We start from the raw sequence: 21,075 nt of genomic DNA on the forward strand, positions 1-21,075 counted from the left end.
GCTGGGCACCCAGGGGTACTGGGTACTGGAGGTTGAAGAGAGGGAGGCACAATGGGACTGCAGCAGGGGCCAAGAGACACACTGGAAGGGTGGTAGGTGGGACAGGTAAGTGGCAGAGGTCAGGGGATAGATTAGAATTAGAAGGGCAGTTTTAGGGGTGAGGGGAAGGAGCTAGGGCACAGTGGGCAAGTAGAGTAGGACCAAGTAGTGAAGCACTTGTTGAAGAGTTGGGGTGAAGAACATGTGTCTCTAGGCCCTACTGCCTCCTCTGCCTCAGGTAAGTCAGGGCAGCTCTACCACAGCTCCAGGCCACAGAAGTCCATTTCTGTATGGGCTCTGCTGGCTCTGTAGGCAGAGGCTTAGCAAGAAATTAGATTCTGAAGGGTGTGCAGCTCTGTTTGCATCAGTCACCTGAACAGGTGAAACCTATTTCACCCTCACTCTTCTCTACTACCACCACCTGCTTGGCCAACGTGCAAAGAAATCCTGGTCCAAGAACTCTCACAGCTGAGAGTGGGCCCCGGGAGGGCTGCAGCTGCCCTTGTCAGAATTAGAAATCCACTCTCACCGTACCCCTAACCCGCACACCAGCCGCAGTCCACCGCAAATGGGTTTCAGGCCTGGCCCTCTGGGCTGGGTTCTTGGCCATCCTCAGCCAGTCTGTCCCTCATGAGGAAAAGGCGCTACACTGCTGCCAAGGTTTGTGAGAAGGTGGCCGCCCTTCCCCTACTCCCAGCCGAGCGTGCGGGTTGGGGGGTCTCGTGGCCGGCGCCCGCCTCCTTCTGCATGTCTGAGGCCACCGGCGACTGCCGCCCCCGTTCAGATCTGCCCTGACCCAGTTTTGAAAGCCCCTTATTTATAACTTTTATACTTTGTCCAGGCCATGGCGCTTCCCTCCTCCCCAGGTCTCACAGGGCAGAGGCTGTTTTTAACATGTCCGTTTGTACTGATGTATGAACTCGTCAATAAACACAATCATTTGCTAACCCTGGGTTGCCAGCGAGTGGGGCAGGCGAGAGGAGGCGCGGCTTCTCGCCGAGTGGATACAAAATCTGTGGTCGCCTGGGGGTGTATGGGGGTGGGCAGTTGGAAGCTGCGGACTTCAGCGTTAGTGTGGGGGAGGACGAGGCGTGGGGGAGGGCGGGGAGCCCGGGCTCGAGGCCGCAGGGAAGGGCGGGGCCTCGGGCCCGGGGCGAGGTCTTAAGGAGAGAGGGAGGGAGGGGCGGTGGCGGCGTCATCATGGCGGACGCGGCTTTGGACGCTGTGCGAAGGGAGTTACGGGAGTTCCCGGCTGCGGCAAGGGGTGAGTGGGGTGGCTCGTCGACCGCAGAGCAACTACAAGATGCGGGAGGGGCCCTGGGCTTGCCGAGAACCGGGTCGCGGATCCGGGTGCGCCCTGGTTCTTCCTGGGCTACTGGTACCAGAGTGCACCGTGTTTCTTTTCCTCAAGGGGTGCGGAACCTCGTGCACGTGACTGGTGGCCGGCCCCTCTTTGATGGCGCGTGTCGCAGCCCCGTTCCCCAGCCCCCTGGGTGGGCCCTCAGCTCCCCTCCTTCCCTGTTCCCGCACTTTCGTGGCTTCTTGGGGTGACTCTTCACATTATTCCCAAGACCCGGCCCAGTCTTTACTCTGGTGGCGTTCTGTGTTTCCCACCGTCAGCCGGCACCGAATACTCGGGGCATTCTGTTGTTGCCCTTCCCACCCTTCTCTGTTGTGAAATCTTTAAGGTTTCTCCCTCTCTGAACCCCCGCTGGATCGCTTCCTTCAGGAAAAGACTCCTCCAAGCTGCGAGCACTGCAGAGCTTTGGGAGAACTGGAGGCAGCTGTACTGGAGATCCCTGGCTCTTTCCTTGCTTGTTTTTTTTTTCTGCTCTACGCGGGCCTCTCACTGTTGTGGCCTCGCCCGTTGAAGAGCACAGGCTCCGGACGCGCAAGTTCAGCGGCCATGGCTCACGGGCCCAGCCGCTCTGCGGCATGTGGGATCCTCCCGGACCGGGGCGCGAATCCGCGTCCCCTGCATCGGCAGGCAGGCTCTCAACCACTGCGCCACCAGGGAAGCCCCCCTGCTTGGTTTTTATTTTTCTCTTATTCTCTTCCTTTTTTTCTTTCTATTTTTAAGCAGTATCTTATCACTGAATAGTGACATGGGCACGTGGTTTAAAAAACAGCAGACTCGGGGCTTCCCTGGTGGCGCGGTGCTTTAGAGTCCGCCTGCCGATGCAGGGGACGCGGGTTCGTGCCCCGGTCCGGGAAGATCCCACATGCTGCGGAGCGGCTGGGCCCGTGAGCCATGGCCGCTGAGCCTGCGCGTCCAGAGCCTGTGCTCCGCAACGGGAGAGGCCACAGCAGTGAGAGGCCCGGGTACCGCAAAAAAAATAAAAATAAAATAAAAATAAAATAAAACCCCAGCAGACTCAACACAATGTAAAGTAAGCTTCCCTACCGTTCCAGGCTCCAGTATGCATCCTTCCAGAAATACTCTGTTAATATCTACACACAAACCTATGACTGTTCTATCTCCCTTTTTATACCAATGGTAGCTTGTTAAGCGCACTCTTCTGTACTGTGTATCTTGAAAATCGTTCCATATCACTCTACTTCAGTCTTTTTCAGTCTTTTCCACCTCTGCTGTGTACTAATGCTGTAATTTATTTAATCAGCCCACTATTGGTAGGCATTTAGGCCATTTCCAGTCTATTGTTTTCAATACTGCAACCAATATTTTAAACGAACCTTTAACCAATACTTAGTAAGCTCTTCAGTGTGCCAGGCTCCATTCAGTATGTTTAGGATACATCAGCGAACAAAACAAATCTCTACCCTTGTAGAGCTTACATTCTAAGTGAGGAGACCATTAACCATAGGCACATTAAATGAGTAAATTACATAGTAGAAAAAAATTGGGTTAGAAGATAAGTGCTTTGGGGTAAAAAAGTAAAGCAGAATGAGGAGGCTCGGGATGTGGGGTGGAGGGCAGGTTACAAGTTGAAATGAGAAGGTCAGGGTAGGCCTCTTCGTTAAGGCGACATCTGAGCACTGGCTTGAAGAAGGAGGGGAGGAGGGGAGCCAAGCAGACCTCTGAGAGACAAGAGCTTTCCAGGAGAGGGCACGTGGGTCAGATGCCCTATGGTGGCAGTGTGCCGGGTGTGTTCAGGGATCAGTGAGGAGGCTGGTGTGCCTGGAGCAGAGCCTTTGTGCACATGTGTGTTTTTGTTGGTTAAATTCCTAGCAGAAGAATTGTTGGACCAGAGGAATTGTTTGCATCCTTTTTGAAATTCTCACTTGGAAGCCCCAGGAGGGAATAGTGGCCATTCTCTAAAGGAAATCTATTAAACGGTGAAAAAGTAAAACTGAAATAATTACAGAAAGTACAAAGGGTTAAAAAAAAAAAAAAAAAGGCAGTGTCCACTTATTTTAAGACTCCTAGTAAGAATAACGGGGAGTTTTATTGAGCCCCACCGGTTGACTCCTTAGATGGGCTGGCATGACTGGGAAGGCCCTTTGGCAGGTTCCTCGCCCTTGCTCCCTTATCTACCTGGCACGTTCCATCTTGCCTCTTGAGCCAGTGAAGGAAGCATACTTCCTTTTCAGTTTTCCGGGGTCCACCAGGGTCTTCCCACTCAGTTTCAATTTTTGATCTAAAGACATTTCACTTTCCAGCTGATGGCAAGGCCCAGATGACCGGCGTGGAGACGCGGTCATGAGAGAGAGCGTGACCTCGGAGGTGGAAATGAGTGCAGTGGCTGTTGGGATAGGATGTAGTAACGACCCACTGGGGACCAAGACATTCAGGCTAGACCGCAAGGATGAAAATAGCACAGCAAAGCCGATGCCCTGTATAAAAGCCAGGAGGAAGGCATTCCAGTGTGAGTGAGCAGCAGGAACAACGTTTGGCACCACCTGAGTAGAGTGTGTGCTGACGGGCAGGCACCAGACAGGAGGAAACAGGACTGGAAAAGTAGGTTGGGCCTCATCACGGAGTGTCTTGAATGTGTGTGCCAAGGCTGACTGTATTTTGTAAAGAGCAGTGGTAAGCCGTCAAAGGACTTTTTACTAGAGGTGTGACAAGATGAGATTGTATTTTAGGAAGATGACTGGGCCAGGGTGGGGGATGCTTTGAGAAGGAGTGGAATTAAGCCAAGGAAACCAGTTAGTTCACTGCAGCAATCATCCAGCCAGGAGATTTTGGAGACTTATATTCAACCATTAAGCAAATATTTACTGAGCACCTACTGTGTGCTAGGTCCTGGGGTGGGGGGGTACATCAGTGAATAAGAAGCATCCCTGCCCTCATGGAGCATACATTCTAGCAAGAGAGATCGATAAACAAATGGAATAAGTAAAATATATAGTGTTAGATAGTGAGAAATGAGAAAAATAAGAAGGGAAGGGGTATAAAGATTGTTGGGGGCAGGTTACAATTTTAAAAAGGGTGGCCAGAGAGGGAAGCCTCATCAAAGTGACATTTGACGACCCAAATGAGCTAACTTTGAATGTGGTTACCAGCAGAGGAAAGGGGTGTGTGTGGCTTGAGAGACATAGGTGGTAGAATCAACAGGACTTAGAGGTGTAATCAGTAGGATACCAGGAATGAGAAGAAAGAGTCGAAAAGAAGAGATTTTGGGGGCTTCCCTGGTGGCGCAGTGGTTAAGAATCCGCCTGCCAATGCAGGGGACACAGGTTCGAGCCCTGGTCCAGGAAGATCCCACATGCCTCAGAGCAGCTAAGCCCGTGCACCACAACTACTGAGCCTGCACTCTAGCGCCCGCAAGCCACAGCTACTGAGCCCGCGCGCCTAGAGCCCGTGTCCTGCAACAAGAGAAGCCACCGGGATGAGAAGCCTGCGCACCGCAACAAAGAGTAGTTCCCACTCACTGCAACTAGAGAAAGCCCGAGCGTAGCAACGAAGACCCAACGCGGCCAAATATAAATGAATAAATAAGTAGATGAGAAGGGATTTCTGTTAAGGGTGACACAGGGCCACTATTGACCTCTGCACAGGTGGCGCACCACACAATCTGCCCAAACACACATGGCAGCCCTGGGTGTCTGAGGATGGTGATGCTGTTCGGTAAGACCAGAAGACAGTTCAGCCCTTACTTTTCTTCCGATGGTTTTGTGTGGCAGCCTATCTCTCCAGTTAGGTTGTAAGCTTCTTGAGATGATGCTCGAATCATCCCTTAATACCTCCCCGATGGCCCAGCCAAGTCCTCAGCACATTTTAAGTGCTCTTCAGAACCTTGGCCCACCCATTACAAGCGTTGGCCTTGGGGTCTCAGCTCTACTCATTCTGGAGCTCCCGACACTGCCTCCATGGCTGCCTTTCCTAATGGATGCCAGGAGGTTGGCCACTCCAGAGTAGGAAAGCCAGGGGTTCACCGTGCAGGGCCGGATGTGGCCCCCTGGAGGGTTTGGGTTGTGTGCTGAGCAGCAGCCCGTGGCCCCGTGGACTCTTAGGGCCCATCCTGGTGTGTTTATGGGTGTTTCACACTTTCTCCTTTTAATTTCTCTCCTCATTCTTCTATTCCTGGTTGTCCAGGGTCCCTTGGTCACCTATAGGCATTGCCTGGTGACACAGTGAACTGCCCAGAGAGGGCATCTCTTATGCAGGCTGTGGGGCAGCAACTGGGTACTGTTGGCCTCAACCCCCTTCCCCTGCCTCTTTCTCTCAGAGCTCAGCGTGCCTCCTGCTGTGCCCTACCTGGACAAGCCCCCGGGTCCACTCCACTTCTATCGTGACTGGGTCTGCCCCAACAGGCCCTGCATCATCCGAAATGCCCTGCAGCACTGGCCAGCTCTCCAGAAGTGGTCCCTCCCCTACCTCAGGTGGGGGCTGCCCTGGGTGCAGAGTGTGGGCGGTGCCTTGGGGCATCTGGGCTTGGACTGAATGTCCATTCCTCTAGAGCCACAGCGGGCTCCGTGGAGGTGAGCGTGGCGGTGACCCCAGATGGTTACGCGGATGCCGTGCGAGGGAACCGGTTTGTGATGCCTGCCGAGCGCCGCCTGCCCCTGAGCTGTGTGCTGGACGTGCTGGAGGGCCGAGCACAACACCCCGGGGTCCTCTACGTGCAGAAGCAGTGCTCCAACCTCCTCACCGAGCTGCCCCAGCTGTTGCCTGATCTGGAGCCCCACGTGCCCTGGGCCTCTGAGGCGCTGGGTGAGTGGAGGTGGGGCCCAGGCAGGGAAGAAGCGGGAAGGTGGGAGCCAGCCCCGCTTGCCACTCCTCTCCCCTTGCTGATGACGGCCCACACTCCTGGCCCCACGGGGTCAGCTCCCTCAGCCTTGACTTCATTTCGATGAACTACTGAAGATGGCTGCCCTTCCTTCTCCAGGGGACAGAGGCCCCTCGCCATGCTCATCCACCTCTGCCCCTTCTCCCTGCCGTTTTCCTGGGGCCCCTCTGCTCCCCGCCCAGGTCCTGGCCCAGCATCACTGTGTGGTGGTAGTTCCCAGCCTGGCCTCTCCTAACTCGCCCTCTTTCCTCTGACCCACAGGAAAGATGCCTGATGCTGTGAACTTCTGGCTGGGGGAGGCAGCTGCAGTGACATCATGTAGGTGTCGGGAATACAAAGGTGGGGAGGAGGTTGTGGGGAGGGAAGGCGAGGCGGAGAGTGGACGGCTGGCCTGCAGGGAAGTCGGACTGATTGATCTCTAAGATTTCTCCTGGGATTCTGGGGCTCAGGCATAACAGAGGGCCTTCCCCAGCAGCTCAGGCGGGCGAAGGTGCCCGCGGCATTGGACGCGGGGGCCACTGTTTCTTGTAAGGTCCCTAGAAAGCACTGAAGGCCAGCTAAGTCAGGGGTAGACTCAGAAGAACCCTGTTTGTGTGAATTCCCCTCCTGGTGAGTGTCAAGTCCCTGGCAGGCAGAGATCTGAGGTGCCTGAATGCCTGCCAGACTCCTCTCCTTGGCATCCCCCTGAGCCTCCTCTGACTTTGCGTGCTCTTCTGTCACACTGTAAGCTGTCTTGGGGTGCAGGGCCCCAAGTGCGAGTGTCTGCCCCCTCCTAACCCTGCCCACTGGGCCCTCTGTGTCAGCAGTGCATAAGGACCACTATGAGAACCTCTACTGTGTGGTCTCGGGAGAGAAACACTTCCTGCTGCATCCACCCAGCGACCGGCCCTTCATCCCCTATGGTAGGGGGTGCAGCCTGGAGGGGCCGGGGAGCAGGTGGCCCAAAGTAGAGGGAGGGCAGTGGTAGCCCTGGGCGGGCTGGACCCCAGGCCTGAGGTGTGGACACAGCGTCTCCACTGCACTAGGACTCCTGGCCCTCTTGCCCCTGCACCCAGGAAACAAGTGGGAGTGGTGGGCAAGCTCCAGGCCCTTTGAGGGTGCCCATAACTTTCTCCCTCTGGCTTCAGAGCTGTACACACCGGCAACCTACCAGCTAACCGAAGAGGGCTCATTCAAGATGGTGGACGAAGAGGCCATGGAGAAGGTGGCTGCTTTGTTCCTGGGCCCCGGGAGCGGGGAGGCAAGGAACCTGGGCTCTGAGGAACAGGCACAAAAGAGATGGGGAGGAGGTGCTTTGCTCTGAAGAATCCCTACGTCTGGGCCTCCCAGTGCCGAGCAGGGCAGGGCCCATGGTGTTTACCTCCAGGGACAGAGCTGGAGGGCCTGGGGGCTTTGGGCCTACTCCCTGGAATCTGCTGTGTTCCCAGGTGCCTTGGATCCCACTGGACCCCTTGGCTCCAGATCTGGCCGAGTACCCCAGTTACAGTCAGGCCCAGGCCCTTCACTGCACCGTGCAGACTGGCGAGATGCTCTATCTGCCCGCCCTGTGGTTCCACCACGTCCAGCAGTCCCATGGCTGCATGGCCGGTGAGGGGCTACCCAGCTCACCGGGGGGTGTGTGGGGAAGCTTAGATTAGAAGGGGGACCCTCGTGCTCCGGTCTCCATTCTCTCCACAGTGAATTTCTGGTACGACATGGAGTATGACCTCAAGTACAGTTACTTCCAGCTGCTCGACTCCCTCACTAAGGTCTCAGGCCTCAGCTGACTGAGCCCTGGTGAACATCGCCAAGGACGACTTACGGAAAAGGCTGCGCCCCTCCTGAGCCAGTCACCTCGAGAGGCAATCTGGAGTCAGAGGTGCTGGCTGCTGGCCCAGCTGGGCTTAGGGTCAGCTTCAGATGATCGGGAGGACCAGGAGGCGCCAGGCAGGTCTGGGTGTGGCCTCCCAGGAAACTGGCGCACAGGTGAGGCAGCAGCCTGTTCTGGAAGAGGAGTGGGGTTCAGGTGCGGCACCGCCTCACCAGCGCCGTGACCTTGGGCGAGTTACTGCCTCACGGCCTCAGTGTGCTGTCTGTAAAACAGAGATAACGATCGTTCCTACCTCATGGCGTGTTGGCGATGGTATCTGTAAGGATGGCACCAGTCTGGCGCAGAGGAAGGGTTCAATAAAAGGCGGCTATGATTCACGTATGTGCCAAGGCTCCCTCATGGTTGCCTTCTGTGGTCTGGTGAGGGCTGGAAGGTTCAGGTAAACATTTCAGGGTGACCCTGCTTGGGGGTGAGGGCTGGGTCCAGGCCGGGGCCTGAGGAGATCTCTGCAGCCGAGACCTCTCTGTCCCCGGCCGCTGTCACAGCCTCTCTGGGGCAAGCAGGCCGACCTCAGCCTTGTTGTCACTCTGTGGCACGGAGCTCGTTGACGGAGGGCTTGTAAAGTTCTCGCTAGCTTCGCTCTGGCCTTGTTTGCTCTCCACCTTCAGCTCCACGGCAGCTGGTGGGGTCTTGTTCCCTAAAGGTTGCCCTTGTTTCCTTCACAGCAGGCACAGATAGGAGGGGACGGAAACCCCTGTCCCTCGTGGGTCTCTGCACTCGCTGTCCCCACCCCGCCCCCTTGCCCCAACCTGGCCCTGGGGACAGAAGAGCCCCCTTCCCCGGCTGCCACCCAGCACCCAGCTCCAAGGTGGAGGCAGCCCGGCACGTGGCTTTGAAGGGCTGTTTCACAGAACAAGCCACAGCCCTGCCGGCTCACGCTGGGGCCCGGGGCGCTCCCCTCAGGTTGGCCAAGCACTTCAGTGAAGACCGGGCGGTTCTGTCACGTTGGCACCAGGAGGCTGTGGAAGGCCCTGGGGCTGGGGACGCGGCTCGCGGGTTTGCTGCTGCTCTGGGGCCCGCTCCCTGCCTTCCAGACCTCAGCAGCCCCTTCAGCTGCAACCCCAGCCAGACCCCCGCGGCCTCTTGCTCAGCCGCTGACGGCAAGCTCTCCTGGGGGCCCCTCCTCGAGGTCCAGGCAGGGAGAGCAGGGCTGTGGGGCCCAGTGGGTGGTGGTTGGAGAGGATGGGTCTGTGGGGGTGCTGAGCCCTCATCACGAGGGTGTCAGTGGCTCTGTGTGGGCTTAAGGTGTCTCATCTCCTGGATGGGGGGCTGGTCCAGGAGTGGGTGTGGGGCTTGGGTGGAGCTGAAGCAGTGGGCAGGAACTAGGGAGGAGCTCGAGGCCTGCTGGGACATCCCTGGCTCTCAGTGAGAAAGCTGACAGTCCTCAGTCCTGCAGGTGCTGCCCGCCATTCCTTCCTCCCGAGGACTCTCTGCCTCATGGCTCTGGTAAGACCTGCTAGGGCACTGGTCCCTGCGGGGTCTGGTTAATGCTGTTTCTTGAGGGAGCTATGGGCTTCTTCAGGTGTTTGCCGGCCTTGGACAGGGCCAGGGAGCAGAAGCCAGGGAAGAGGCAGGGTCTTGGGAAGCAGGATCATTCTGTGTTTTTCCTGCCCTAGAAATGGGCTCTAGGTAGAGCTCCCTGGCACCATGGATTTGGGCCCTGAGAACTCAGGCTCCCAGCTGCCGTCCTGGGGCCCCAGAGGAAATGGTCGCTCCTGTGTTCTTTCTGACTCAGGGCGTGATGGATGAGCTTTTCCAGCTTTGCCCCTGGACTCCGTTCCATCAGGGCCCTTCTATCCACACCCCCTTTGCTGCCCAGGGGTCCTCTCTGCCACCTAAGACCAGCCTCAAGGCTGCTTAGTAAAGGGGAGCCAGGGTTGTGGGGTGGAAAGAGTAAGGACATACTGTACCAGGAACTGGAAGCAGGTAGGTGTGGGAGTGGAGAGCACAAGTCGAGCTAGCCTGCTCCAATCCTGGCCCTGGGTCTTGGGCAAGCAACTACTTAGCCTTTCTGTGCCTCTGTTTCCTTGTGGGGTTGGTCATAATAAGTAGTCCTCATGCATAGAGTGGTTATATGATTAAATAGAGTTAATCTACATGAAGCCCTTGGACCAGAACCGGTGCAGCGTGTTGTGTAAGTGCAGGCAGGCGTCATCAGAAGATACCACAGCCGCCTTTTGGCTCAGGACTCTGGTGGGTGGCGGACAGGCCTGTGGCTGGGCAGGGCTGGTCCTTTTGGTTCAGGACTAGGCCTCAAGGTGTCACCCCAGCCTCCCCTTTGGGCCCATCAGCCTGTAGTAAGCCTGTTTCTCTCTCTCTCTGCAGGCAAAGGTGCCTGGGACCTGCTTGCTCACCATTCATGTCCTGCAGGCCCATGGCCTGCCCTCCAAGGACCTAGGTGAGTGCTGGGCCCAGAGAGGGCAGTGGTTCTGCAGCTGGCTTCAGAGTGGGGCAGGACAGTGGGAAGAGATGCGAGTAGGGCTGGGCGTGCGGCGGGTCCCAGAGAGGGTGCTGAGAAGAGGTAGTGGATGGAACGTCGAGGTCAGGCCTGCACCTCCTGCCTCCCGACCCAACCCCATTCCCTGGGTCTCTAGGTCTCCTGGGGCTGCCTGTGATGGAAGGACGTGGGCTCTGGGCAGCTGGGCTGGGAAGGGCTCTTGGCCAGCACCGGGCGCTCCTTCTTCCTTCCCACAGTGACCCCCTCTGACTGCTATGTGACTCTCTGGCTGCCCTCGGCCTCCAGCCACCAGGTCCAGGCGCGCGTGGTCAAGAACAGCAGAAACCCCATCTGGAATCAGAGCTTTCACTTCCGAATCCACACCCAGCTCAAGGTGGGCAGGCATCAGCCTGGCCCTGCTCCCTGACCCACCCCTGTCCCACCCCTTCTTCCTGCGGCCCCCTTACTCTGTTCCCCTTTCAGAACATCGTGCAGTTCAAAGTCTTTGACCAGGACCTTCTGACCGAGGATGACCCTCTGTTGTTGGTGCTGTTTGATGTGGGGACTTTGCGGGCTGGGGAGTCCCGGCGTGAGAGCTTCTCACTGAACCCTCAGGCAAGGCTGTGTGCAGGCAGCGGAGGGCTTCAGCTGTGGGGAGGGGATGCTTTGGAGGGTGGCCAGGTACATGGCTTTCTTCTCCAGTGAGTGGTCCAGGCTTCCCTGGCATCCCAGAGGCCTCTGTCAGCGAGGAGCTACTGTCCACCAAAGAGCGGTCCTGTCCCCGACCCTCTGTCTTGTCCCCTAAGCCAAGGGCAGCTTTCTTGGAGCAGTCCAGGGAAGGTGGACAGTGGCTCTCCTCACCACTGGGACCGCAGCTGCCCAGGTGTCTGGGTTGGGACCTACACACACATGTACTCGTCACCGTTTCTAACTTGCTTCTTTCTCTCTACAGGGTAAGGAGCAGCTGGAAGTTGAATTTCGGCTGCAGAATCTGTAAGTTGGGCCATGGGGCAGTTCCCGGGTGGGAGTGATTCCTTCTGGGAAGGAGAGAGCCCAGCGCACCCAGAGCTGACACCCTTCCCTGGGAGGCATCAGGGGTGGAGGAGGAAAGCCCAGACCTCCTTGGGGGATGGGAACCTGGATTCTCGCTAAGGGTCACTGGGGGCTCTTTCCAGGACCGACTGTGCTGAGCGCCTTGTCAGTAATGGCATCCTGGTGGTGAGTCTGGAACCCCTCCCTCGTGCTCTGTGCTCACCCTTCTCCCTGGGCCTGAAGCTTGGGCCCACCATGGGGGTCGGGTAGCGCTGTTGCTGGGGTGGGGGTGGGGGGCGGGAGCGGCTGGGATTTTAGTTCCAGAGGCTACAACCCCAAGCAAATGTTTGGTGACTCAGGGCCAAGGTAAAAAGGTGCTGAGGAGCAAGAACCAGGGTGTCGGGAGGGTGGCATCTCCAGCAGGGGAGGGGCTCGAGTCTGAGGGGCTCTCTTAATGACCTAGGCCCGGGAGCTCTCCTGCTTGTGTGTTCGACTGGAGAAGGCCGGGGGCCAGCAGGGTGAGTCCCCGAACCACTGGGATAGCTGCTGTCTCTCAGCCCTTGTCTTCCCCTTTCTAAGGGGACCCTGGAGGGAACCTTGCACAAGCTGCCCCCAGCTCTCAGCCAGGAGCAGGAGTGAGGGGATGAATCCATGCTGGGGCTTTTCCCATTAGTCCTCAGAGGGGCTGCGGTGGGACCCCATCTCCCAGCCTAGGTCTGAGCCAGACCTCCATCTCAGTGGGCGGGGGGGGGGGGGGGGGTGCCCTGTCCCCCAGGCCCCTTAGGCAAGACAGGGGCCTCTGTGGGCTGAGATCCCCTTCCCAGCCTCTCTGCCCTGGTTCCTCTTTCCAGGGTCGGAGGGCAGAGTTCAGCTCGCGGTTCCCGGGTCCTGTGAGGGTCCGCAGGAGGCCTCCGTGGGCGCCGGCTCCTTCGGCTTCCGTTGGCCGGCCTGCTGGGAGCCGGAGCCGGGTGTTCACCCGCAGGTAGTGGGACGTCCCAGGTGCTGAGGCCTGCAGAGCCCTCCACCCTGCTTCCCTTGGCACCTCCTGCCAGCTTGTTCCTCTGCTCACCCCGAGCCCCCTCCCCATCACTCCCTGGCAGTGTCAGGCATCCTGGGAAGTATGGGGTTGACCTCAGCCTCCTGTCCCCCTTCCGGCTACTTCTCTGTCACTCCCGGGGCAATTGGTGAGGCTTTGCTGGAATGGAAGGGTGGAGATTCTTAGGTCCTCTTCATCCTTCCTGCAGGATGAGCCCCAAGAGAAGCTGAAGGTGCCTCTGAGGGCACTGCCCTCTGACCAGGTAATGAGACGTGTCTTCCCTACATCCCAGGTACTGGTCACCCAGAGGAAGAAAGCCAGATGTGCACGGGTGGGGTGGGCCCAGGCCCCAGGCCTTGAAGGGCTGGCCTGCTTCTCTAGCGGCTTCTGTCCTTGGGCCAGGCCGTGGACAAATGCCAGGCCGGGCTCTGGGGAGAGGGGTCCTCTGAGCATCCCTGTCTTCAGGCCTCAGGCCTGGCCCCTGTGGAGATGGCTGGGGCCCAAGGGAGCATGGGTCTGTCATGGGACGTGGCTTAGGCTGGGTTGAAGGAAACGGGGTGTGTCCCATGTTTGTGACTGGAGGCTTCATGGTTTTCAGGAGCCCCTGATGAAGGTGGAGCTGAAAAAAGAAGAAGGGTGAGAGGCCGGCTGGGCACTGGGAAAGGTCACGGGGGACAGCAGCGGGCACTCAGCCTGGAGAAATGAGCAGGCTCGGGGCGGCCCCTAGCAGGCTCGGCCACCGTGAATCCCCTCTGAGATGCTCAGGGGTTTGCTCCCAGGCTGGGGCCTGAGGTGTGCTAGAGCCTTGGCAGATGAAGGTTCTTCCTGTTAACTTCTTACGTGCATTCCTGGTTCAGTCAGAGGGGTGTGTGTCTAGCCCAGTGCCTGGCACTTGGGAGGCCCTTGATAAATGTTTGGCTGGAAAAGCAGATGGAAGGTGGAACAGTGGTTAGAGGCACAGAGGCGGCAAGGAAACCAAGAGGAGTGCAGTCGCGCCCCTTCGGGGCCTCAGTTAACCCTCAGGAGATGGGAGGAGCCGCCTACACTGGCCCTGCACATGCCTGGGGGACTAGCTCCCCACCATGAAGAGGCGGGAGCACCATTCCTGTCCCCTTTAGAGTCATTTTTGGGTGGGTGAGGGAGGGAGGCTGAGAGGAGGAAGTGGATCGATGGTGTTGGGTCTCCCCCTGGAGCCTCTTCAGTCACCGCTTTCCTGGTCCTGTGAATCCGCTGTGCTGCTTCCCCAAGGGTGTCCCCGCCAGGGTCTGGGTTCACCTTCTCCCCTTCACGTCCACACATCACACGTCAATGAGGACACAGGAGCTGGGGCGAGGGTTGGGGAGAGGAGAGGAGAGGAGAGGAGAGAAGGGTGGCGGCTGGCTTCCCGGGGCAGGCAGGCTGGCCCGCTTCTCTTTCTCCGATGAGGCTGGGAGCTGCCTCATGGTCCCTTCTTTCCCACCCAGACCGAGAGAGCTGGCGGTGCGGCTGGACTGCGGGCCCTGTGCCGAGGAGCGGGCCTTCCTGAGCAGGAGGAAGCAGGTGGTGGCCAAGGCCCTGAAGCAGGCCCTGCAGCTGGATGGAGACCTGCAGGAGGATGAGGTCTGGGGACTGGGCTGGATTGGGTGGGCGTCCTCGGGTTCAGTGCTGGATGCTGGGACTGGTTGTGCCCTAACCAGACTAGAACTGGTGCCGAGCCAGCCTTGGACCCGCTCTGCTTCCCGCTCCCTTGCTGTTGTCAGGGGCTTGATCACATCAGATGCAGAACAGTGCATGAGGCCTGGGGCATCTCCTCGGGATTCCACCTCTCCTAGAAAGAGGGAGAGAGGTGGCCCTGGGGCTTCAAGAAAGCAATCACCAGACTCCTTAGGGGCTAGAGGTGAGGAGATTAGGCTTGGAACTTGTCCATTTCTCTTGGAGTTCTTAAAAACCAGACAAGCCTGACCCTTGCAAGGCTACTTCCGACTAGACCTTCCTCAGCAGACCTGACTAGAAGTGGTCCTAAGAGCCCTGATCAGATCTTGACTAGCCTTAGCTGTGGGTGAACTGAGTGGGCACTTGGCTTGCTACCTCTTCTACCTGTGGCTTGGCCTTCCCCTTCCCTAAGGCCTCTCCAAGCCTGGCTGTTCTCTCTTCCAGATCCCAGTGGTAGCTGTTGCGGCCACTGGTGGTGGGATCCGGGCCATGACTTCCCTGTATGGGCAGCTGGCTGGCCTGAAGGAGCTGGGCCTCTTGGATTGCATCTCCTGCATCACAGGGGCCTCGGGCTCCACCTGGTGAGCTTGAGTGTAGGAGCCTGGGGGTGGCTAGTTGGGTTGTGATAGGAGGGAGTGGTGGTAAGGCTCTCTCAGACTCCACCGGCCTCTCTGACCAAACTGGAAGGGGTGGGAGAATGCACGTGCCAGGGAGAAATGTGCTCAAGGGGACCCTGGAAGGTGTCTTTTGGGCCATTGTCCTAGCAGAGAGAGCGAGCCCAAGGCATGTGATGGGGGTCCTTGAGTGACAATCCCCCTGGCTTTGGCTTTTCCCAGGGCTTTGGCCAACCTCTATGAGGACCCAGAGTGGTCTCAGAAGGACCTGGCAGGGCCCATCGAATCACTGAAGACGCAGGTGACCAAGAGCAAGCTGGGCGTGGTGGCCCCCAGCCAGCTGTGGCGGTACCAGCAGGAGCTGGCTGAACGTGCACGCCTGGGCCACCCGCCCTGCTTCACCACCCTGTGGGCCCTCATCAACGAGGCGCTGTTGCATGACGAGGTGTGGGGAGGAGGGCAGCCAAAGCCAGGGCAAGGTCCAGAGATGGGGAGCGGCCCTGGGCCACAGGGGCTGGGAAAGGCCCCAAGAAGCCCTGGCTTTCTCACCCTACCTTCCCTCAGCCTCATGACCACAAACTCTCAGACCAGCGGGAGGCCCTGAGCCGTGGCCAGAACCCTCTGCCCATCTACTGTGCTCTCAACACCAAAGAACGGAACCTGACTACTTTTGAATTTGGGGGTGAGTAGCTCCAGAACCGTGACCTGTGCTCTCACAGTTGTTGGGGTGACAGGTAGCCAGGCCTGTGTGTGAAGGTGGGTGTTAACACACCCCCTTTTCTGGGCCAGGTCCCGTGCTTTCCAGAGCCTGTCATCCTATCCGAGTCACTCAGGCTTTGGGATGGGGGCAAGGGCCGTGGGTCCCACGCTCAGGGTGCCAGCAACAAGGCTGAGCCTCCTGATGACGAGGCTGCCCGACGCGGGGCCCGTGGTGGGTGCCTTGGTGCCCGAGGGGCCTCAGGCTGTGGGCCGCATGGTGAGGCTATGTGGCTCTTCACAGAGTGGTGTGAGTTCTCCCCCTATGAGGTCGGCTTTCCCAGGTACGGCGCTTTCATCCCCTCTGAGCTCTTCGGCTCCGAGTTCTTCATGGGGCGCCTGTCAAAGCGGCTTCCTGAGTCCCGCATCTGCTTCCTGGAAGGTGAGCGGGTCTGGGAGGTGGGAGAAGCTAGGGTTGTGGGGAGGAGGGGCCTGGGCGCGGTGGTGGGCTCGACTGTCCCAGCTCCGTCACTGAGACGTTTCCTGGTCTCAGATGGGCTGTGGGGAAGGGTCTGGGTGTGGTGAGGTGGGGGACTCTGTCCCACTCGGATCTCCTCCTCAGGCATCTGGAGCAACGTGTACGCAGCCAGCCTCCAGGACAGCTTGTATTGGTCCTCTGAGCCTAGCCAGTTCTGGGACCGCTGGGCACAGGCTCAGGCCAGCCTGGGTAGGCGCCCGGGCTCTTCCCCGGGAAGGATGGGAGAGGCAGCCAGTGGGGCTGTATTTGGGGAGTGTGGGGTGGCTCTCTCCTCCTTTGTGAGTCCACAGAGGCTGAAATAAAGGGTCCCCATTTCCCCTGTCCTTGACTGCAGACAAGGAGCAGGTCCCCCTTCTGAATATAGAAGAGCCTCCCACAGTGGCCAGCAGGATAGCTGAGTTCTTCACTGACCTTCTGACACGGCGTCCACTTGCCCAGGCCACCCACAATTTCCTCCGTGGCCTCTCTTTCCACAAGGACTATTTCCAGCATCCTCACTTCTCTGCCTGGAAAGGTATTGCTTTTCTCCCCGGCTCCCAGCTCCCCAAACTCTTCCCATGGCCACCTGAGCCTTGGGTCCCTGGTCCAGACATCTGCACTGTCCAATCCCTTGGCCCCAATTCGTTTGAGTTCAGTTCTCTGCGTGGCTTGGAGCGGGAGCGCCTTTTCCTCTCCTTACGTTGGGGTCAGGGCCCATCTGTGGAGCCTCGGGAGTTGAGGTGCTGCTTTGGCAGGAGAGGGCAGGAGCCGGATGGCAGAGCCTCCTTCTAAAGCAGGAAGGAGCTGGCATTAGGCTGGAGGGCTGGTGCCTTTAGCACCAGTGACAGCTGCTCTCCACCCGATCCCCCCCCCCCCCGCCCACCTTTCCAGCCACCAAACTGGATGGCCTCCCCAACCAGCTGACACCTGCAGAACCCTTCCTTTGCCTGTTGGATGTTGGCTTCTTTGTCAACACCAGCTGCCCACCCCTCCTGCGGCCCACACGGGACGTGGACCTCATCCTGTCGCTGGATTACAACCTCCATGGAGCCTTTGAGGTGGGCATCGGGCAGGCTTGGGGGGGGGTGGGCAATGCCAGGCCTGGCCTCAGCTGGCCCGACATTCCTGACTCTGGAGAGATCCGCTTTGGAGTCTGGTTTCTGGGACAGCTTCCCTTAGGGGCCGTGATAGCGATGCTGTGAATGAAAGGCTGTGGGTTCTGTGAACTCTCCCCCAGGGGAACTTACTCTGCTCAGAAAGTTGGCGTGATGGGAAGCTGGCAGTGTTTTAAAATGTATTTTATTTTAAACGTACCTGCACCCTGTTTGGTCCTGAACCCCTGGGGCTCCTTGTTTTGAGTTTCTGTGTTGGTCCCGGGAAGGATTTTGTCTCCCAGTTGCAGAACCTGGGAGTTGTTAGCAGCCCGGCTCCACTGACACCAAAGGGGCTGCCATAGAAGGGCTGCCAGGTTTAGAACATTGACCAAGCCTGGCCTGTTGGGTCCACTAGCGTCTGGCTTGGCATCTGGGCACTCAGTCCCGCGTCTTAGCAGACCTCCACGTTCAGTCAGTCCAGAGTGGAGGACACTGGGAGCCCATGGGCCCGTCCCGCTGATGCCTCTTCTGCCCACCCTACAGCAGCTGCAGATCCTGGATCGGTTCTGCCAGGAGCAGGGCATCCCATTCCCATCCATCTCACCCAGCCCCGAGGAGCAGCGCCAGCCCCGGGAGTGCCACCTCTCCTCGGACCCTGCCCGCCCTGACGCCCCTGCTGTGCCGCACTTCCCGCTGGTCAACGCCTCCTTCCGGGAGTACTCAGCCCCAGGTGAGCCACCATCCTCTGGAGCCCTCCTCTATCCTCCACCCAGGTGACCCCAAACCCGCCCTCCATCCCCAGTGAGGTTGCCTCCCATGGCCGGCCTGCACTCTCTCCACAGGGGTCCGGCGGACGGCCGAGGCGCAGGAGGCCGGGGAGGTGAACCTGTCTTCATCCGACTCTCCCTACCACTACTTGAAGGTGACTTACAGCCGGGAGGACATGGACAAGCTGCTCCGCCTGACGCATTACAACATCTGCAACAACCGGGAGCAGCTGCTGGAGGCCCTGCGTGAGGCCGTGCGGCGGCGCAAGCAGCGCCGGGCTGAGTGATGGGCGGGAGGGTGCCACGCCCCAGCCCCACGGCCCCTGACTTTTTCAGGCTCCCTTCTTGGCCGCCTTGCTGCTCCGGTTGAGTTGGGGTGGAGACCGTCGTCACCAAGTTCAGAGCCTCTGGCAGTTTGGACGGCCCAGTTGTGGTCGCCAGCCCTCTGAAGGGCTCACGAAGGTGCCTAGCACCACCCAGACGTGGCACTGAAGCCACCAGCACCCCTGCCACGGACACCCTGGGGTAGGTTGAGGGTTTTAAACAGGGGCTGGGGCCTCGTCTCCATGATGTGGCAGCGGGGGTAAGTGGGGTGGTCTGGGCCAGATTTGTGTATGCACCCAAAACCCCGTGACCTGAGTGTCCTTTCCCTTCCTTGCTACCTTGAGTAGCTGTACAGAGTGAAAGTAGAGCATTTTATGTATTACAGAGGCCCGTACAAACGTGAGGCATTATGGAGATTACTGTCATTGCTTCCAAGAAGGGACACGTCATCCCACCTCTTGGTTACCCAGGGCAAGGACTGGTTTAGGAAACAAAACCTCTCCCCAGGCACCTTATAGAGCTGGCAAGTCAGCCTGGGCTTCCCCTGAAGAGCAGGCTGTGAGCTCATGGCAGTGTCTACTCCACTCCGGCCCACTCTCTCCAAGCAGAGAGGTGGCCAGTTTAGCCTGGGGGGTGGGTCTTGCTGCTGCAGCCCTGGCCCTGCCCAGGTGACTTGCAGGCAGTGACAGCCAGCACCCCTGTCTTCCTCACCCAGGGACTCAGGCAAAGGGCTGCTTCCTGTCCCATGACTGATAGGGGTGGGCCAGACCTGGGATCAGATGCGCCAAAGACAGACCAGTGCTAACGGCGTGACTTCAGCAAGCTCGGACCTTGGTGGGGCCTGTCTCCTAACCGTCTATTCCAGATGTTGGTCCCAGGGGTCTGATAGCTGGGTCTCCTGGTCCCCTTGAGGGTGTCCTCGCTTGTAGCCCTGAGGTTTGGTGCCACCTACAGGTTCGCTTCAGGGCCCAGACCTGTTGGGAGAACAGGGAGGTGGAGTGAATTTAGGGCCTAGCTTCCCCGGAATCTTCTCCAAGCACTGGTGCCCCAGGCCTCTGCACCTCCTCCTAACATTGATGTGGGCGGTGGCTACTGGGAGGCAGCTGCAGGAGGAACCATGATGTGCGGGGGGCATGGGAGATGACTGGTTCCCATGATGCAACTCACTACCTCTGTGTTCCCTGGGCATGTGGCTGGAGGCACAGAGCAGAAGACATGGCTGCTCTGATGACCTTAGAAGCCACCATGTCCTGGAGAGGGCCTGTTGACTCAGCAGCACATCATCTGAATCATAAATTGGAAGCTGTGGGTCCTGCAGGAGTGGATAATTATACCAGACACCACGACTGGCTGCCACCCCTGCTGTGATATGATTCCTCAGGCACAAGGCTGTGTGTGGAGTCTATGTACTGTGTCACTGTGTAGGTCTGTTCTGCGTGTGAACCTGTGTGTGGGTCTTGGGGTCTACGGGTGTGTGTCTGGGTGACATCCTGGCTTCCGGGCTCTCTGGGATAGTAAGGCTCCTCCCCTTCTCCTCCTGGAGCAGGGACCTAGTCCTTGGACTGGGGAAAAGCTGGGAGGATGGAGACAGAGTGGGGACAGGAGCAAGGGTGCAGGAGGGGCCTGGCATCCTTGCAAGCGGTGCTGCATCTTGGAGAGGAAGGACAGGAGAGCAAGGAGGGGGAGAGTGTGTGGGCGCCCGGGAGGCTTCCTGGTGTGTGCAAAGGGAAGCTGGGTACACTCACCGTGGGTCTGGCCTGAGCAAGACAGCCGGCAGGAGCCTCGTGCAGTTTCCTCTGCGGGAGCCCACGGGCCAAGGGTGGCTGTCGGCGCAGTCGTGTCTCCCTTGGCGAGGAGGGTGGGGGCAGCCGGGGAACCTGGGGGGAAAGGGAGCCTCAGGTCTGGACTCTCGTCACTGCTGAGACCGTGACAGGGTGGGGGTGGCCCCACACCTGAGCAGTGTAGTTTGAGTCCTAGGACCTTCCCTGGGCTTAAGAGGGCAGCGTCTGTGCCAGTCATGGGGGCTCCGGACTCCCGCCCACACACCCAGGTGCCCTACCTGAGCGGAGCGGCTGGGCCGAGCACCCTCTCAGCAGAGCGCTCAGCCGGGAAGCCCAAGGGTCTGGCTCGGAGCTCTGGGCTCAGGCTGGGGGCTGCAGAGCCAAGGAAGAACAGCGGTTAGCCTGGCCCGGGGGTTGGCCACCTGCAGCAGCAGACTCCATGCCTGCTCCTTCCTCCTTGCCATGGCTTGAAATCCTACCCCCAAGCTGATGGTATTAAGAGGAGGGGCCTTGAGGTGACTTCCTAGTCTCCAGAACTGTGAGAAGTAAGTGTCTGTTGTTCAAGTCCTACCCAGCCTGTGGTATCTTTGTTATAGCGGCCCGAACGGTCTAAGAGGCACCTGCTTCTGGCCGCTCCGCACACACCAAGCCTTACCCACGCTGAGAGGCAGCCCAGGCCCAGCACTCGGGGGCAGGTTCCCCCAGTGCATCCGGCCTCCTGAAAGACAATGCCGATGGGCTCAGGGAGGCTTAGCCTGGAGAAGCTCAGGTCTCTTTGGGATTCTGGAAGGACAGCCTCAGGGAGATCCCAGGGGAACAGACACAGTGTAAGGAACAGAGCCAGGAACCCAGAGGGACTCCCAGGTGGGGCCCCTAAATGCGCTCTCCACACGGAGCCTGTCAGACCACAATGATGAAAGATTTCTGGTTTAAGGGGTGCTTTCTGTGTATTCCTCCTAGCAGTAGAGCTGGGCTTGGCCAC

At 58.8% G+C, this 21,075-nt stretch overlaps 3 protein-coding genes across 3 annotated transcripts in view; 2 read left to right on the plus strand and 1 right to left on the minus strand.

Moving 5' to 3' along the window:
- The first annotated feature begins 1,225 nt into the window (after positions 1–1,225).
- On the plus strand, positions 1,226–8,423 carry JMJD7 (jumonji domain containing 7). The gene is made up of 8 exons (XM_065872165.1): positions 1,226–1,303; positions 5,673–5,826; positions 5,904–6,157; positions 6,495–6,551; positions 7,040–7,135; positions 7,361–7,437; positions 7,661–7,820; positions 7,911–8,423. Exons 1-8 carry the CDS (start codon positions 1,240–1,242, stop codon positions 7,997–7,999), a joined length of 951 nt encoding a protein of 316 aa, XP_065728237.1. The 5' UTR covers positions 1,226–1,239; the 3' UTR covers positions 8,000–8,423.
- A 1,035-nt stretch (positions 8,424–9,458) lies between these two features.
- PLA2G4B (phospholipase A2 group IVB) lies at positions 9,459–18,553 on the plus strand. Its single transcript, XM_065872163.1, has 20 exons — positions 9,459–9,549; positions 10,429–10,501; positions 10,798–10,934; positions 11,024–11,155; positions 11,493–11,533; positions 11,716–11,758; positions 12,036–12,090; positions 12,424–12,554; positions 12,817–12,900; positions 13,207–13,244; positions 14,072–14,207; positions 14,745–14,881; positions 15,137–15,359; positions 15,479–15,596; positions 15,915–16,052; positions 16,233–16,337; positions 16,483–16,662; positions 17,019–17,185; positions 17,765–17,951; positions 18,064–18,553. Exons 1-20 carry the CDS (start codon positions 9,541–9,543, stop codon positions 18,273–18,275), a joined length of 2,346 nt encoding a protein of 781 aa, XP_065728235.1. The 5' UTR covers positions 9,459–9,540; the 3' UTR covers positions 18,276–18,553.
- Positions 18,554–19,862: 1,309 nt separating this feature from the next.
- The window catches only part of SPTBN5 (spectrin beta, non-erythrocytic 5), a 45,768-nt gene continuing 44,555 nt past the window's right edge, over positions 19,863–21,075 (minus strand). The window contains 4 exon segments of the mRNA XM_065871709.1: positions 19,863–19,962; positions 20,058–20,189; positions 20,372–20,465; positions 20,749–20,811. Of these exon segments, the coding sequence (XP_065727781.1) occupies positions 19,863–19,962; positions 20,058–20,189; positions 20,372–20,465; positions 20,749–20,811 (389 nt within the window).

Source organism: Phocoena phocoena, chromosome 2 (assembly GCF_963924675.1).
Source record: "Phocoena phocoena chromosome 2, mPhoPho1.1, whole genome shotgun sequence".
NCBI classification, from domain to species: domain Eukaryota; kingdom Metazoa; phylum Chordata; class Mammalia; order Artiodactyla; family Phocoenidae; genus Phocoena; species Phocoena phocoena.